Source organism: Hyperolius riggenbachi, chromosome 2 (assembly GCF_040937935.1).
Source record: "Hyperolius riggenbachi isolate aHypRig1 chromosome 2, aHypRig1.pri, whole genome shotgun sequence".
NCBI lineage: Eukaryota > Metazoa > Chordata > Amphibia > Anura > Hyperoliidae > Hyperolius > Hyperolius riggenbachi.
In genome coordinates, this window is record NC_090647.1 from 84,235,262 (window position 1) to 84,253,909 (window position 18,648).

The window sequence follows — 18,648 nt, forward strand, 5'->3', positions numbered from 1 at the left end:
AAATAAGGTTATTTAATACTTGCCTTTGTTTCTGCACCACCTCAATAAACAGGCCTCTATGATACTAGATAAAAGTCTGAGGCTGGGAGCACACTGGGCAGTGCAGAAAACCAAGCGTTTTCCGTGCTGTGAGTTTTTATTTTATTTTTTTGCAGCGTATTGAGTGCGTTTTTGCATGCGTTTGCACTTTGCATTTTTAATGTGTTTTTTGTGCGATTTGCGTCTTCACTTTTATCAAAGCGGAACTGAAAATCCTAAAAAAACAAAGAGTTTCACTTACCTGGGGCTTCCCCAAGTCCCCAGCAGCCGCCCTGTCCCGCGCCGGTCCTCCATGATCCTCCATTTTCCTGCCGCCACCTAGTTCCTGCTCAGGATGCTATAGCGGGCGGGAATGCAAGAAAGCTAAGCATAGCCTGGGGCGCGTAGTCGCAGTTGCCGTCGGCTAACGAAACTAGCTGGCGGTCGGGAGAACGGAGGATTGCGGAGGACCGGCGTGGGACAGGACGGCTGCTGGGGGCTTGGGGAAGCCCCAGGTAAGTGAAACTCTTTGTTTTTGTAGGATTTTCATTTCAACTTTCATTTTCCTAACCAATGGAATAAATTACAGTAACAATTATTTCTTTTTTTCTTTTTTTTTTTTTACCAAATAATGCATGTAAAAACACATGCCTTTGCATCTCCATTGCAATACAACTATGAAAACTATGCAGCAAGTTGTGCGTTTTCAAAAATGCACAATGTAAAACGCACATATCACATATATATGTTTTACATGCAGCCCATAGCTTATCAGTAGTGCCCAGAGCTAGCGTTTCTGCCTAGTGCCTTCCTAGCCTGGGGAACAAATTATTGGAAGTATCAACAGGATTATTACTTTAACTGCAATACAGTAAAGCAACCACAAGACGTCACTGTCTGTAGAATGATGTGAAGATCGTTGTATTTTGGTTTTGTGATTTCTTGTATTCACTTTGTATTCCTCTCTGTTCTAAGTATGCTGCATATTCGAATTGCTTGCTGAATTTCAAATTTGAGTTCTAATTTGTTATAATAGGTGACTATCTGTGTGTACAGAACATTCTGCTCCATCACAAATGAACTCTGCCTTATACTGTACTGAATACTTTTGTATACACAGGCCAGAGCCCAAGAGACATCCCAGTAGGAGCAATCCTAATAACATAAGCACAGACCCATCACCCCCAGCACTTTCTGCGCTTCCTGTACTCCGTATGTCATCCTTTTTATGGCTCTCAGTATCTATCAGCTTTCATAATGCAAAAACACATTTGGAAACGCAAGAAAAATAAGTCAGTGCTTCAAACAGAGAGTTGGCACACTGGGCCCATTTATCTTGTTTTCTGCTTTGTAAAAATCTACATTTTCCCTCTCAGCTTAGTTCTGCGGACAGATAAATCCTCCCATAATCCCGACTTCATTCTCGCTCTGAGAAGAAATAAGAAAAGTCGCAGAACAATAACCATCTTCTCAGATCCACAGATATGACCTCCGCCCTTTCATCGGTACGGCCTTCGCACATTCTGATATCACCTTCAAATACTACTCCCAGCGACAGAAATGAAAAAAACATAAAAGAATAACATTACAATAAAGCTTTGCATGCCAAAGAAAAGGTTTGATCCGCATCTGCTCATCCTCCGCTGCCTTCACCAGTAAAATAGCCCATATTGGCAGAAATAGATAATGCTAAACTACCCTTTCCACAAACCCAAATTCTGGTCATGTGACCTGTATGCCTGCTTCAGAAACTACTTCAGTCAGCTTCTAAGACAAAAAAAGGGAAAATAGGCAAAAGCCCAATACAGTGTTGCACCAGGAGGTATACATCATCATACCTCCTAACTTTATGAAATAAGAAAGAGACACGCCCCTGCAACACCTTACGACACGCCCCGGCCACACCTCTAACCACCCGCTACCAAACCACTAGTCTTGCATACCACAAACAATTCAGAATCAAAGGATACAGTTTTATCATTCAAACCACACTAGTCCTTTCTATCGTCATTCGTTTTACTTCATTTTAACATTTGAAAATAATTTTATTGATGGGATTAAAGTTTACAGTCATTTAAACACATTTTTAAAGTAAAAAATGCATATACCTACATACATCTGTACGTGAGTCCTGAAAGAGGGACAAATAAGGAAGAAAGAGGGACAGAGGGATTTGGCTCCCAATAAGGGACTGTCTCTCCAAAAGACGGACAGTTGGGAGCTATGTATCGTATCAAATGAGAGTACATATACTCACAAGGCTGGGTTACCTCCAAGAAACCACTGAAATGACAGGTGTGGAGATTAGACACCCCCCCCCCCCCCCCACACTCGGGCTTACAGAATCAATCTATGTGATAGAAATGGGGGCAATACCCCTCAATCAGTGGTGGACAATCGATAGAACAAATGGAATAACAGAGGCGCCAACAAATGTAGAAAATTCCTTATATAGAAAGGAAGTCAAAAAGAGGTGCTGGTAAACTTAGTAGATTCAAGTAGTTAATTTCAGCTAAAGACTATTCATTTATCACATTCAAAAAAAACCTCCATGATGTGATGCGTTTCGCGGGACGCAGCCAGCTTCATCAGGCAAAAAAGGGAGTATCTGTGACTCTGCTTTTTTTGCCTGATGGAAGCGGGCTGTGTCCCGCGAGACGCGTCACATCCTGGAGATTTTTTTTTTCAATGTGATAAATAAAAAGTCTGTTCTTGAAATTGACTACCATTGACTTGCATAATCTGTGCAGTAGGGACGGATCTTGCGGTAATGTGCTGTAGACTTTGCGTCAGATTGACTTTCATTGCACTTGTGGCACTTTGCGGTAAGAAGGGGTAGCACAATGCAGATATTCAGTGCTAGTGTGAAAGGTATCTTACAGCTTTCCTTCAACTTTAAGCAGCTCACTGCACTTCAAATTCCTAATGTCCAGGCAGACAAAGCCTGTGATACACACATGGACCAATGAGCAGTGATGTAGAATGTGAGCTGTGATACTGGGTCACCGTGAGAAGCATAATGATCATCAGCACAGAGTTCCTTGAATAGGACCATCGCATTAACTAACCTCATTCCAATTAGACTGATAATTTGGCGCCCAACTCTGGTACAGGAAAATGATTCAGCATTGCTGTAGTAAATCGGTGCATTGTCTCATGTTACATAACCTGGCAATCAGGCAAGAGACGTCTGACACATTTCCTTGTGCTTGTAGGCTTAAGTGATTTACTTCACTCCAATCACACTGAGGGACTGACAGCCCAGCGACTCATTATGAGCAGATGAAGGCATTGCTTCTTTCTCTCCTATCAGGGAATCAGGCTGGACTTCACACTGGGAAAGCAGATTTAGATCCCACCTACCCACTAAAGCTGAATAGTCACCTGAAGACGCAGGAACATGGATCACAGCAACGTCCCCCGACAACAAATGTTCCCCGATGCATCCTCCTGCCCACCGGAACACACGGCATCACACAGCAGCACAAGACAGGTGCGAACGAGAGTACAAACGATCGGGGCACTCTACGCGGGAGCCAACAGGGATCTTAAGGATCCGATGTGACGGTCGCTAACAAAGCATCATCCGCCTAATCATGCACTCGTACCCACGTCGCGAGGTCACGGAAACACTCAAAAAATTGCTTTTCGATGGACAAAATCGTGAGGTGGGTACAAGCCTTTACACTTTTCAGTACAAAATTTCAAGGTACTGTAAAAGCTGTGTATTCGCCAGATCTCCACTCATGATCCAATCACAACACAGAGATATTATCTGTCTCACTGTAACACAATAACAGTAGTACATATCGGGACATATGCAATTAGAGGTAAGAAGAAGCTTAAAAATGTGCAATCTTCTTATCACCTCAAACTGCTTGAGATTTACTGGCAAATTCAGTTGCCGGCTTAACCTGAGCAATTTCCAAGCATAAATCAAGCTAATACTGGCTATTTGCCTGAGCAATGCTTTTGTGTTCCGTGTGATGGGGAGTGAGGTATTTGTGCCATGGAGCTGTCCTTCAGCACCATGCCACTGCTGCCTCATTCTCCTGGGAGAAGCACCCATCGCTGTCACATAATGTCCGGTGCTAGAACCAGCAGGCTCCCAGACACTTACCGATGCTTGCTGCTGCATGCCAGGTTCTGCTGGCACCGTCGCTCTACGCCAGCCACTGCAGATCTCCTCTCCATCTTCCAACGCTGGAGCTAAAACAAAGCATCTTTTAAGTTCCTTTCTGGGAATCCCCATTTCTCCACTAGGTGGACCAATAAGAATATTCATATTGGCCTAAAAATTAGGGGATGTCATCACCTAAGTTTAGAACTTGCCAGCGCTTATTGCTGATGAGTTTGTGAATTGCATAGGGCCAATCAAGGACTAGAGAAAGATGGTTCTTGTTGACTGTCAACCAAAATAAGTGTCCCACGATTTAACTACAAGGGTAGAATAAGGCCTCTTTTCCATGGGCAGCTGAACGCGGTGAATTCACCGCCTGCTCCCGTTTAGTCTAGAGAAAGGGCGCCTCAGAGGGGTTCTAATTAACATGTATAAATACATCAGAGGGCAATATAAAAGCTTGGCGGATGAGGTTTTTTTCACAAAGGACTAGAGGACATGATCTGCGCATGGAGGAAAAACGTTTTAGCCATTTATTTAGGAAAGGGTTCTTTACGGTAAGAGTGATTAAGATGTGGAATGCATTGCCACAGGAAGTAGCTATGGCAAACTCTATCTGCATTTAAAGGAAGACTTAGATGCTTTCCTTGCATTGAAAGAAATCCATGGCTACAATTACTAGGTAATGCCCAGTAGTGTTGATCCAGGGATTTTATCTGATTGTCTCTGGAGTTGGGAAGGAATTTTTTCCCTTTTGGGGCTAATTGGACCATGCCTTGAAAGGGTTTTTTCGCCTTCCTCTGAATCAACAGGGATATGTGAGGGAGCAGGCTGGTGTTGTACTTTGTTTTCTGGTTGAACTCGATGGACATATGTCTTTTTTCAACCCAAATAACTATGTAACTATATACACCAATGCAAAGATATAAAAATGTACATTGTACATGTACAAATACACACACACACACACACACACACAAACATGCCTATTCATGCACACAGACACACAAGAATGCCCATTGCAGTTAAGGTACATACACACATCTGATAACCGTCGTCCAAAACGGCCGATAATGGCGGCAAAGATGCTCGGTATTTGTGTACAGCGGGCGCTGATCAATTTTGGAAGACAGCTGTCATATGTGTGTATATAGCTTTACACACACAGAGCAACAACTAATGCATGGACACATACATATACACACATACATGCATGCATGCACAGACATATTAAAACACACACAGATATATATATATATATATATATATATATACATATATATATATATATATATATATATTTTTTTTTTTGCAATAGATTTTTGTTACCTCGATATCTGAAATGGAATGTCAGTCAGTAGATGTCAAAGGCAAGCAGCACATTAATGAATTTCACTAATCCCATCAATACGCCTGAACCACTTTCTAATCGTTTTAAGGAAAGTCTGATATCACTTATTTCACCCCTGGACCAGCCAGGCTGAGAAATCCTGGATTTAGCACTGCTTAGCTGTAATGGATGTACTGAACAATGACTGCAAATTCCCGAAAGTCTGATAAGAAGAAAAATAAAAAAAGAACCTGACCAGCCTGCAAGTCAATGCATTGTGAATTCACTCAGCGTCTCCCATCCTGCAGAGAGACAGAGAAATGAGCGTGAAGGAAGGCCAAATAATGGCTTATTCAATAGTAAACACTCATTCATTACAGCGACCACGGAGGCCAGAGGCACGGCAATTAATCTCTGATAATATAAGGCACTGTAAGGAAATACCGGAGGGACAGAATCCTGGGTAAACCAATCAGATTGCAGATTGTAAAGATGTGGCTGAGATATAAAGGCACACAACAACAAGCCTCGATACAAACTGCAGGGAAGGAAACATAAGGAAAGATTACAAATATAGATCCTGTAGGTAGAAGAAGGGGGGATGGAAGCTTGTGCATAAACATTTTACACTGATGACTGGCAAAGTATCATAATTTGGCCAAGTCAGACCACTCAGATTCCCTGGTCCAAGTTCAAGTTTTGCCGCCATCTGCTTTGTAAGAGCCACACCTCTGTATTAGCTATAGAGTAGAGCAGGGCACTGCTGTGTGGTGGAGCAAAGACCTGAGATCCTCAGCATGTGCTACGCCTATCTTACATATAATTATTTGGGTCGAAAAGACAGACGCCCATGAGATTCAACTAGAAAATATAGTCCAGCACTAGCCTGCACCCTCACAAATCTCAGTTGATCCAGAAGAAGGTAAAAACCTTTACAAGGCTTGGACCACAAAAATAAAAAAAGACCTTAAAGTTTTTGAGAAAATTGATTTTAAAGTTTTTGTTCCGAGTGTGGGAAATGTTTTAACAGCCGCCGACTTTAGCGGTTAATAGCAAAGCCCCTTATGTGCTTGAAACACCAAATTTGCAGGGTATTTGAAGGAGGACAGTGGGTACAAGACGGGAATTTTTTTTTCAAAAAGATCTTTACGTTTTTGAGAAAATCGATTTTAAAATTCTCGTTCTGAGTTTTGGAAATGTTTAATAGCAAAGCCCTCTTACGTACTACAAACACCAAATTTGCAAGGTATGTTAAGAGGGGCAGTGGGAACAAGAGGAATTACATTTTTCAAAAAGACCTTATAGTTTTTGAGAAAATTGATTTTAAAGTTCTTATTTTGAGTGTGGGAAATGTTTCGACGACTGCAGACTTAAGCGGTTAATAGCAAAGCCGTCTTACGTGCTAGAAGCACCAAAATTGCAGGGTATTTGAAGGACAGTGGGCACAAGAGGAAAAAAAATTCAAAAACACCTTTTTTTTGAGAAAATCGATTTTAAAGTTCTCATTCTGAGTGTGGGAAATGTTTCAACAGCTGGCAAATTTAGCATTTAATAGAAGGGCCCCCTTATGTGCTAGAAACACCACATTTGCATGGTATGTGAAGGAGGACAGTGGGTACAAGAGGAAGAAATTTTTTTCAAAAAGACCTTTAAGTTTTTGAGAAAATCGATTTTAAAATTCTCGTTCTGAGTTTGGGAAATGTTTAATAGAAAAGCCCCCTTACGTGCTACAAACACCAAATTTGAAGGGTATGTTAAGAGGGTCAGTGGGAACAAGAGGAAATACATTTTTCAAAAAGACCTTATAATTTTTGAGAAAATTGATTTTAAAATTCTCGTTCTGAGTTTGGGAAATGTTTAATAGCAAAGCCCTCTTACGTACTAGAAACACCAAATTTGCAAGGTATGTTAAGAGGGGCAGTGGGAACAAGAGGAAATACATTTTTCAAAAAGACCTTGTAGTTTTTGAGAAAATTGATTTTAAAGTGCTTATTTCGAGTGTGGGAAATGTTTCGACGATTGCCGCTTAAGTGGTTAATAGCAAAGCCCTCTTACTTGCTAGAAACACCAAATTTGCAGGGTATGTGAATGAGGACAGTTAGTACAAGAAGAAAAAAAAATTCATAACAGACCTTAACGTTTTTGAGAAAATCGATTTTAAAGTTCTCATTCTGAAAGTGGGAAATGTTTCAACGGCTGCCAACTTTAGTATTAAATAGAAAAGCCCTCTTACGTGCTATAAACACCAAATTTGCAGGGTATGTGAAGGAGGACAGTGGGTACAAGAGGTTTTTTTTTTTTTTTTCAAAAAGACCTTTAAGTTTTTGAGAATCGATTTTAAAATTCTCATTCTGAGTTTGGGAAATGTTTAATAGCAAAGCCCCCTTATGTACTACAAACACCAACTTTGCAGGGCATGTTAAGAGGGCCAGTGTAAACAAGAGGAAATACATTTTTAAAAAAGTAGTTTTTGAGAAAATTTATTTCAAAGTTCTTATTTTGAGTGTGGGAAATTTTTTGACGACCACCGACTTTGTGGTTAATAGCAAAGCCCTCTTACGTGCTAGAAACACGAAATTTGCAGGGTATGTGAAGGAGGACAGTTGGTACAAGAAGAAAAAAAATTCAAAACAGACCTTAAAGTTTTTGAGAAAATCTATTTTAAAGTTCTCGTTCTGAGTGTGGGAAATGTTTCAACGGGCTGCCAACTTTAGCATTTAATAGAAAAGCCCCCTTACGTGCTAGAAACACCACATTTGCAGGGTATGTGAAGGAGGACAGTGGGTAGAAGAAGAAAAAAAATAAAAAGACATCAAAGTTTTTGAGAAAATCGATTTTAAAATTCTCGTTCAGAAAATAAATATTCCTGAACTTAACAGATGTACCCTGAGATACCCATAAGTGGAGATGACCCAAACAGTTCAGTGGCTGACAGTTCCCAGCAAAGTGTTTGAGAAAATACATTTTAAAATTCTCGTTCTGAGTGTGGGAAATGTTTCAATAGCCATAGACTTTTGTGGTTAATAGCAAAGCCCCTTATATGCTAGAAACACCAAATTCGCAGGAAATGTTAAAAAAGGGCAGTGAGAACAAGAGGAAACAAATTTCAAAAAGACCTTATACTTTTTGAGAAAATCAATTTTAAAGTTAGAGGAAAAAAGTAGCAAAGTTACTGCACTAAAATGACAGATAATGTATTAACATGTGTATAATTTTTTTTATATATATAACGATGTTCAGAGTGTGAGAAATATAAAAAAAATGCAGGCTGGAATATCCAGAATGCGAGCCCCGGCCGGCTAAGGCTTCGCACCCTGAGCTATACGAGCTACACACTCTCCCTTGCCTATTCCTGGTGACTCTTACAGTCTGGAGGCCCATCGAGCAAGAGTCATAAAACAAGTGTGGACATCATAATCTTTCCACCTATAACAAGGGCAGCCACAAAAACACCTGATCTAAGGGAGTAAAGTAGTAGTTGGGGCCCTCTTACAGCTCTGGGCCCCCGTCCTGCAGTCTATTTTGACAGAATCTCAGCCTTAGCTGATATTGTTTATTGCAGGACAGGGCCAGTTCTAATTACAATGGGGCGCCGGGCAACATTAATCTGCCCCCCCCCCCCAGACTAACACCCCCCCCCCCCCAATCCCTACAGCAGTATTAGGAGCTACTTTATTTCTGCCAAATTCGCTCACTAACCCCCCAGGCCCTCAAGCTGACTGTTGGGCTTCCCCAAACTTTACAGAGCTCCCCGCAACTGCTGAGTTTTCAACAGTGTAGCGACTCACCTGCCCCGGCTGGCGCGTTCCTCTATTAGTCTGGGGCTCAGTGCATTCTCATCTTCATCCTCGCAGTGGCGCCTCTCCTCCATGACCTGCATATGTTATATGTAAAGTGTCACTGGGTCACTGAGAAGATACAGCCAGTGAGGATGAAGACGGGAAAGTACGGAGCCATAGACTAATGAAGGAGCGCGTCAGCCAGGATAGGGGAGTCGCTACACTGCCAAAAACCTTGCAGGGGCCGCAGAGGCCACAATAAAGTTGAAAGGAGACCCGAGGGGCCTGGTGACTGGCTTGGGGCTCTGAGGCAATTGCGCTATTTGTCCCTATGGAAGCGCCGGTCCTGTTGCAGGGTAGAGGCAAGTTATTAATCAAATGAATGACAACCCAATCCACTGTCCAGAAAAATGTGTGCAGTCAGATTTTTCCATGAAGGACCGCAATGAACAGAGCCTGTCAATGTGAACTGGCGCATAAAAAATCTGCTCAGTTCTTCTTAAGTCATTTGTTTTGAGTCCACTGTCCGATCTGGCAAAATACAAAGTAGTGGACACAGTGTGTGCTTAAGTACCTGCCGACCGCTCCATGCCAACAGGCGTTAATGCGGCAGCAGCCCCAGAACCACTCCACGCCGATTGGTGTGAATGGTTTCCTATGGGGCTTGCAGGAGAGCACGCGCTGATGTGCGCCGTCTAATAACCCTGAACAGCGCTGACCTCTAGAGGCCGGGAAGTGATGCGCTGTCATAAGATGAAGCCTATGCCAGCCGATCACGCTTATTGGCTGGCGGGGTAGGGAGGGAGGATTTTAAAAACAAAGAAAAAAATAGGCAAATTAAATAAAAAATAATCAAATAAATATTTATTTAAAAATAAATAAACACTGGGGGAACGATCAGACCCCAACAGCAGAAAGCTCTGTTGGTGGAGAGAAGGGGGGGGGGGATCACTTGTGTGCGAGTTGTGCGGCCCTGCAGCAAGGCCTTAAAGCTGCAGTGGCCCATTTAGTAAAAAATGGCCTGGACACTAGGGAGGTTTAACACCGCGGCCCTCAAGTGGTTAAAGGAAGTAGGAGGGTTATGGGGCCGGCCATATTTGTTCCTTTTAACCAATACAAGTTTCCTGGCTATCCTGCTGATCCTCTGCCTCTAATACTTTTAGCCATAGACCCTGAGCAAGCATGCAGCAGATTGGGTGTTTCTGACATTATTGTTAGATCTCACAAGACTAGCTGCATGCTTTTTTTTAACAGTAAAGTTTTTTTATTTTTCCAATAAAAAGGAACATTACAACACATTGTAAGAGAACAGTAAAGTACAGGTGTGGTTATTTTTACAGACAGTCCATCGGAAAAATTCCTGATACAAACTTACTTAGATATCAGGTATAGTACAGTTACGTAAACACCATTATAGCATCAGGTTAGTGTTACGTGCTGAGTTGGCAGTATTCAAGAACCACCCTCTAAAGAGGAAGACAAGAGTAGAGAAGAGATGAAAAAGAGAAGAGAAAGAAAGAGAAGATGACCATCCGTACCCCGACTCGCCCCGACCCCCTACCTCCGCTTGGCCTAATCCTTATAGATCAGAGATGGCAGAGCTATTATATCAGTATTGGAATAAATTCAGAGTCCGTAGGGTCCATAACTCTGGTCTCCCATATCCCCCAGATTTTATAGTACTTCTTTGGGCATCTCCTATTCAGGTATGTAGTTTTATATAGGGGCAGGGAAGAGTTAATAGATTTTGCCCATATTCCCAATGTAGGAACGGAAGATTTTTTCCATAATTTAAGTATTTCTTTGCGGGCCTGGAAGCAAAGAGTTTTAACCAATATCTGTTTGTGATGAGTTAATGTGTCCTCCTCCATTTTCCCCAGTAGCAGGAGACCTGGATCCAGCGGGAGAGCAACCTTCAGTAATTTATTAATTGTTGATAAAACATCTTTCCAGAAGGGGATAATTCTAGGGCACGTCCAAAACATATGCACAAAGGAACCTCGGTCCGCCTGGCATCTCCAACAGACTCCTGAAAAGGATTGGTCCATCCTGTGCATACGCACCGGCGTGTAGTAGGCTTGATGTAGAAACTTGGTCTGAACTAGTTGGTCCCTAGCTGAAATGACCGAGGTCGGATATAATTCTAAGACTTCGTCCCAGTCATCCCTTTCCAATCCTGTCACTACCTGTTGCCATTTGTTGAAGCATTTATCTAGTTTAGTGTTGTTGAGGGTTAGAAGTGCTAGGTATATTGCTGAGAGTGCCTTAGGTAAGTCTCTAGTTAGAAGTAGGTTTTCTAAGTCGTCCATGGAAAGCATCGGGGGGGATCTTCCAAATTGTGAAGAATAAGCATGCTTAAGCTGGAGGTAGCGGAAAAAGTGTGAGTTAGGCAGATTAAATTGTGATTTTAAGAGATCAAATGTTAAAATCGTTTGCCCCTGTTGTATGTGAGCTAGTGTTTTAATTCCAAAGCTCGCCCAGATTACTGGATCCGGAATAGTCATAAAGTGTTGAAGCTGGGTGTTTCCCCATAGCGGGGTATGTGGTGAGAGTACATTTTCCCTTGCCAGCAGGGCCCTAGCCGCCCCCCACGCCTTCCACACCGCTACCATAGCTTTCGTGGTTTGTGAAGAGCATTTAGGCCCTCTATAGGGTAAGTTTGTTAACTTTTCGTACGAGCCCAGGATTGCGGCCTCTATTGTAGTTGCAGGGTTGGACTCATCCTGCGAGAACCACCAGCGGGTCGTAACTAGTATAGAAGCCCAAAAGTATTTCTGAAAATTTGGCATGGCTAGCCCCCCTCTGTTTTCCGGCAAACATAAAATATCCAAGGCTATGCGGGGCTGCTTACCCGCCCAAATAAATCTAAGTGGGATTGAATCTAATTTTTTGAAAACATTTTGTGTGAGCCAAATTGGGGATTGTCTAAAGACATAAGTAAATTTAGGCAGGTATATCATTTTTATTAAATTTATTCGGCCTATCAGGGTTAGTGGCAATTTGTCCCAGAGTCTGCACTTACTTTCCAATGATTGTACTATGGGGTCAATATTCAAGGTTTGGTAGGCAGTGATGTCCTTGGTAATTTGCACTCCAAGATACTTAAATTGAGAGACTGATTGCAGTGGGGTGGAGGGACTCAGACTATTAAGCATAGGGGGGTCTGACTAGCTGCATGCTTGTTTCTGGTGCAATTCAGACACTACTGCAGCCAAATAGACCAGCAGGGCTGCCAGGAAACTGGCATTGTTTAAAAGGAGATAAATATGTCAGCCTCCATATTCTTCTCACTTCAGTTGTCTTTTAAATTATACTGGTTCCAGTGCACACTTCAGACAGCCTGAGGCCAATATCAGCTCATCCTATGATTAGAGGAGGGCCAATAGTTGCATCACAGCTGATCTGCAGAGCAGGCAATGTAGGTCACCTCCTTTCACACTCACCCTATAATGTCCTGGAAGTTGGGTGCCTCAGGCTTACAAACACCAGAATCTAGGCCTGGCCGACTGTATTAAACATCTCCCTGTTATTGCTTTTCCAATGGAGCTTGTAAGCGATGAGAAATGTAATGAGGTTGCCATGGCCATTGATGGTGACAGGATAGTTGGTATATGATCGCACAATGAAGGAAACAACACATTTGGAAAAATAACTATGTGAGAAGCTGCCATATGGAAGCTGACCCCCGAGTCACATACTACTTCCTAACAATAAAGCCATAAATAATGCTGCTGCTGCTGCAAAATTAGTATGGTGGTCTGATCCATGGAGACAAGGAAAGACGGGCCCATATTTGCTGTTTTGCTCATGATAATCTTCCTTTAGGACTCTTTCACACCAAGTTAGTTGCGTAGCAACAGCCAATATCTTTGCATCCAATACACTAGCATTTTTTTTAGAGCGTTTTGCAATCGCAAGTGTGTCCCAGGTCATTTGTGCTGTACAAACCCAAATGGGTGATTTTCCATCCAAGCATCTACAGTGAGGATACCATAAGGAAAAGATCATAGGATCACCCCTGCCATCTCCGGGCCTCCTTCACTCTACCAGAATGAGGATGAGGACCACCAAGATCACACATGACCCCCCCCCCCCACCTAGGCAGTCACTTCTATGAGCTCCTCCCATCAGGCTGCCACTTCAGAGCCTTCCCCCACAGAACCACCAAAGTACTTTCCCGTGTTTAGAGTTCTGCTTGTCTTCTTTTCTCTACAGGTATGCTATTCATGCCTGTGCATGCTTCTCATACCTGTGTCACTGTACATTCTCATGTTGTCAAAGCTATGTCTGTATGTATTCACTGCAATTGCCATGTGTCCTACAAACATAATCTCTTGCAGTAAAAAAGGATAGAGTAACGCACCACAGGTTTCACCTGCAGGTGTAAAAGCGGCCTGAGAGGATGAACCAGGTCTTTAAAGAGACTCCGTAACAAATTTTTCAGCCTTAGTTCTTCTATCCTATAAGTTCCTATGCCTGTTCTAATCTGCGCTGGCTTACTGCAGTCTTTCCTAACTGCACTGTCTCTGTAATAAATCAATGTATCTTTCCTCTGTCCTGTTTGTCGGGCTACAGCTTGATTGTGTGGAATGTGCAGGGCTGCTTGTGATTGGTAGAAGCTATACCCACCCCCTCCAGGCCCCCTGCATACTATGAATGACTCACATTCTATGCTTAGCTGAGCCTATTAGAAGCTGGTTAGTTTGTTTGTAAACACTGCCTAAAACTGTTAATTACAAGCCAGGATTGCAGCAGAGAGTGGCAGAAACAGCACAGAGGGGCACAGGAGAAAATAATGAATAGAATGGTATGCTTTTTATTGTAAGAATATTAGAGTACAGATTCTCTTTAAAATGTACCTGAGACGACGGATAGTAAAACTTTACAGACCTGGGGCTTCCTCCAGCCCCCTCCACACTCTCTCGCCGCTGTCCCAAGCCTTTTGGATTCTCCCGTAGAAGCCCTGCAATCTTCGGCCAGTGGACACATGCATAGTGCGGCCAAGCGCGCTCCCCCGTCTCAGTCCCACGGCTGGGAGCACTCTGTGCCTGCGCAGTACTACTGCGCAGGCACAGAACGCTCCTCGACAGGAGAGCGGTGGGGCGGGAACATGCTGCCGGCCGCGCAAGTGCAGTATGACCAACTTGCCACGGAAAACGGAGCTGCTGCAGGAGAATCCAGGAGGCTTTGGACACCCGCGAGGGAGCGATCTGTGCGGAGGGGGCTGGAGAAAGCCCCAGGTATGTATAAAACTTTTAATTTCCATCATCTCAGGTTCCCTTTAAATACTTTTAAACATGTGAAATGTATCAACTGAATTGTGACTTCTAAGTGCAGCCGAGCAAATGACATATAGCATTTTTTCCGCTGTCTAGTTTTTACTTAATAGCGCTTGTATAATTTGCAGTAGGATACAATAATAACGAGGCAGGGCAGTATGCTGTGTCTGTACACAAAATTACAGGCCTCAGGCTGAAATCTGTAATGAAGGCCGCAATACTCAGAGGGTAGAAGCAGGTCAAGGCATTTGAGGCGGTGTAATGAGCACAGGATTAAAAATCGCTTGACGCACATCTGATCTAAGTGACTTTTCCCCGTACCAGCAACGAGAGCCTTGTCACTACATCTGAGGTAAATTCCTGAGCATGGCAACAGAGAAGCATAAGTGTCTGCGATTCAATGCCTCAGAGAGGAAAGACTGAAGAGATGAAGCAGGCTTCATGTACGCTTCTCTTTAGCTAAGCATCACTTATTACTGTCCGTCTGGCTGATGTCCCGTGTGTTTCAGAATAATGTAAACCGTGTACAGAATGCTGTGGGCAAATTACACAGAGCACGGACAGTTTGTCAGCACCACAGCTGTAGAGGAACTAAAACGTCCAGGATGTCCTGTCAGCTGACATCCCCGAACATTACAGTCCCTCAACAACTGGGGATTGGAGGATTTTCAGCAGCAGATATGGAGCTCTGTATATCAACCATGATTGAACTCTGGGTTAGGGCTCATACTCAATGTCCCCGGTTAACAAACGAGCTATAGACTATAGCTTCGTTCTTATCATAAATGTGTTTGTAAGTTGGAACACTATACCCTACTGAGTCTTACCATGACCCCCCCCCCTCACCCCCCACCCCCCTCCTTCATGCTCCCGAAATTCCACCAGCCCATAGGACAGGAGTGTGATGCTATAAAGTAATTGAGATCCTTCTGAAAAGATATGATACATGCTTAACCTTTTAGCAGCCAAATAAAGTGAAACTTTAAAAGACTTTGCACATCGTGATTGGTATTGCAGATCATGATACCTGGGTCCAATGAGGTGTCAAAGTGTGGTAGTATATAAGCTTTGATGACTTTTTGCCTAGTGGCACTCTGAAGTGCCTGGATAGTGTAATGGTTAAAGGGAACCAGAGATGAACGTTTCACACAAAATAAACATATCAGTCGATAGCTTGTAAAGAATAAATGCTCTTCCTGATAATTTTGCCGCTCTGGTGTGCCTTTTTTAGTGTTTTTTATCCATTATTGCTCCAGGAAAAATCAAATATGGCCGCCGGCTCATATCCCTTCTGCTTCCGGGTTATGAGTTGTTCTGGATGTGCTGTCTAGGCTATATGAAACTAGGCTGCTATCTAGGCTTTATGAGAAAGGCTGCTGCAGCCTTTCATCTGTGTGCTTTCATTTTGGTATGATGTGCAGCTGCCTGTAGGAAGTGTCTCTCATAGGAATGAAACTGCAGTCATCATCATTATCTATGGAGAGTGCACACAGAGTGTGTGCTCTGTGTGCACAATATGATCTGTGTGGATCATATTGCAGCCACATTTGTCTGTTTCAGAGATTCTCTCTCAGCAGGAGCAGCCCCTCCCATGTCATCACAGCTCTCAGTATGCAAAGCAGGGAATCTGAGCCAGGAGGTGGCAGGCTTGGGCTTGAAAAGACTCCACAGAAGAGTGACTCAGCTATAATGATTCCAGGTCAAACCTAGACTGAGCCAGTCGGTGATTCTTATCACAGCTGCTAATAGACTAATTAAGCAGATAAGAATGAAACTAAAAGCAGGGTAGGTGTTTACTGTCATGTTCCCACTGATAAATGTAATAAAATACATGAGGGTGCTTCTTCTGGTTCTCTTTAAGGGCTCTGCCTCTGACACGGGAGACCAGGGTTCAAGTCTCGGCTCTGCCTGATCAGTAAGCCAGCACCTATTCAGTAGGAGACCTTAGGCAAGTCTCCCTAACACTACTACTGCCTATAGAGCGCGTCCTAGTGGCTGCAGCTCTGGCACTTTGAGTCTGCCAGGGGAAAAGTGTTTGTCTTTTTCTTTTGAAGTGGACTGCTGAGCTTCCCATTCACCAGCCCTATTTTCAATTTAGAACTTTCTCCCACTAAGGTGGGGCAGCATCTGGTCTGTCCGTAGGGTAGTTGCTAGGGTCTACAGACCATGCAACGCTTTAGGTTTGGTTTAAAATGGCTATTGGTGCCATGTGTTTTATTTTAATATCAAAAATTACTGTAGAGTATAATTTATATGCAGTAGGGTTGTTCACCTGCACTTCAAATTACCCATTTTCACTTTTCTTACCTGTTTTTGAGATGAGCCTCTACATCACAGCGTTGCATGGTGTCCTTGCATGCATTGGAGAAGGGACAGGAGACGACCAGCTTATCAAGCAGTTTGTGCACCAGGATGCTGGATTTCTTGCACAGTTTAAAGTGCAGCCGCTTTCGGTCCAGCGGACAGAAGTCCTTCTCCTGTAGGAAGTTTCTGAGGCACTTGTAGCAGAACGTGTGGCCGCAGGGCGTGTCCAGCGGCTGCAGCAACGGTTGAAGGCAAATGTGGCAAACCAAGTCATCGTCCACTTCATTCAGGTAATTATACAGGTGGTTTTCTCTTGTCCAGTGCTGCTGACCACACTCAAAGCACAGTGGGTTCAGCGAGGCATCGTCCTCCACCACGACCAGCTCTTCAGTGGCCGTCCCCATGTCGAGACTCGATTCGGTGCAACTCATCCAGTAGGGTCTGCCTCGGTCATCCACATCACATCCAAAAAGGTTTCATAACCGGCAGGCTGCCTGAGGAGAGAGAGAGACATGCGTAATTCAGCAAGCGCTCCTGCAAACACAACACAAGCCTTAAGTACAGGAACAGCCCGGTGGGGAATGGATAATGTGGGTCACATTGAAAGGCATTTTTAGATATGCAGGTGCATGAAGTATTTGCAGCACAGTCACGTTACATATACATATTTATGGGTGCTGCCGATTTAGAACTTCAGCTGCGCAAATAAAATCTGCGCTACGATATGACCCGGACGAGGACTGCACACCACTTTTACTAAATCCAGAATTTCAGGATCATTTAAAGGAGAACTTTAGCAAAAAGGGAAAAATAAATCAATACATTGCAAAGTAAAACGGTAAAAAATAGGAATCAACAAATGATTGCTATTCACCATGTAATTCGTTCATATTGTTTGATCCACAATCAGCCTGTATATAGTCATCTTTACTACTGGCACACAACAAAAAAACTAGACCACACCTGCCATCATCTATAACCACACCCCCTAACATTGTGATAGGCTAATAGGAAGATACTGGTTGCTTGGCAGTTGGAAACAGCTGTTTTTCCCACAATGCAACAAGGTTCACAGACAGGAAACTGTCAGGACCTAGGTCATGACATCACACTGTGGGAGGGGGTTCACCAAAATATCAGCCACACAGAACCCCCCTGATGATCTGTTGAAGAAAATGAACACATTTATCATGGGAATTGGGGTATCGGCTACTGATTGGGATGAAGTTCAATCCTTGGTTACAGTTCCTCTTTAAATTCTCCAATGATCTGCAGCTCGGTAGAATCGTAGTAAATGAGGTCCCAATAAGAGGCATATGTATAAAAATGACAGAACATAAGAAAAAAAATCAACATTTTTTTGGCTCTTCCTTTTTTTAAAAGTCTAACTGATACTATAGCAACGAAATTATAAAGGTTTGCTTCCTGTCTGTTTGCCGCACTGTAATTACCCTAAAATCCAATTGAATGGAGAAACAGATCCGCAGCTGAGACTGTTGAGGTGTTAATACATGACCAACAGCCAAACTTGTTATTTGTACGACCATTACGTACACACGCGCTGACCAACTAAACAACCAACTCATTTAAATACTGTGCGCGCACCATATCTGCATTCAAAACACAAGTCGCTCAAACGACTTGTACACATGTGGCCAACCTGCATGATGGTTGGTCAGTTGATCTGCTGGTTGGATCGGGCAAACCGCCTATTATCAGTGCCTCATCTATTCGTTTGTCATGCCAACACAAGCCCAACCTATCGTCCAACAGACAAATTTAGACGATAGTTGGGCAGAAAAGTTGCATGTGTGTATG

The 18,648-nt window shown here is 43.1% G+C and overlaps 1 protein-coding gene across 3 annotated transcripts in view; it reads right to left on the reverse strand.

Moving 5' to 3' along the window:
• LNX2 (ligand of numb-protein X 2) overlaps positions 1 to 18,648 on the reverse strand; it is a 186,030-nt gene that overhangs the window by 79,082 nt on the left and 88,300 nt on the right. For all 3 annotated transcript variants that reach the window (XM_068266998.1, XM_068266996.1, XM_068266997.1), the window contains exon 2: positions 16,834 to 17,324. In XM_068266998.1, coding sequence (XP_068123099.1) covers positions 16,834 to 17,261 — 428 coding nt within the window. In that variant the 5' untranslated portion in view covers positions 17,262 to 17,324. The remainder of the gene's footprint in view (positions 1 to 16,833; positions 17,325 to 18,648) is intronic.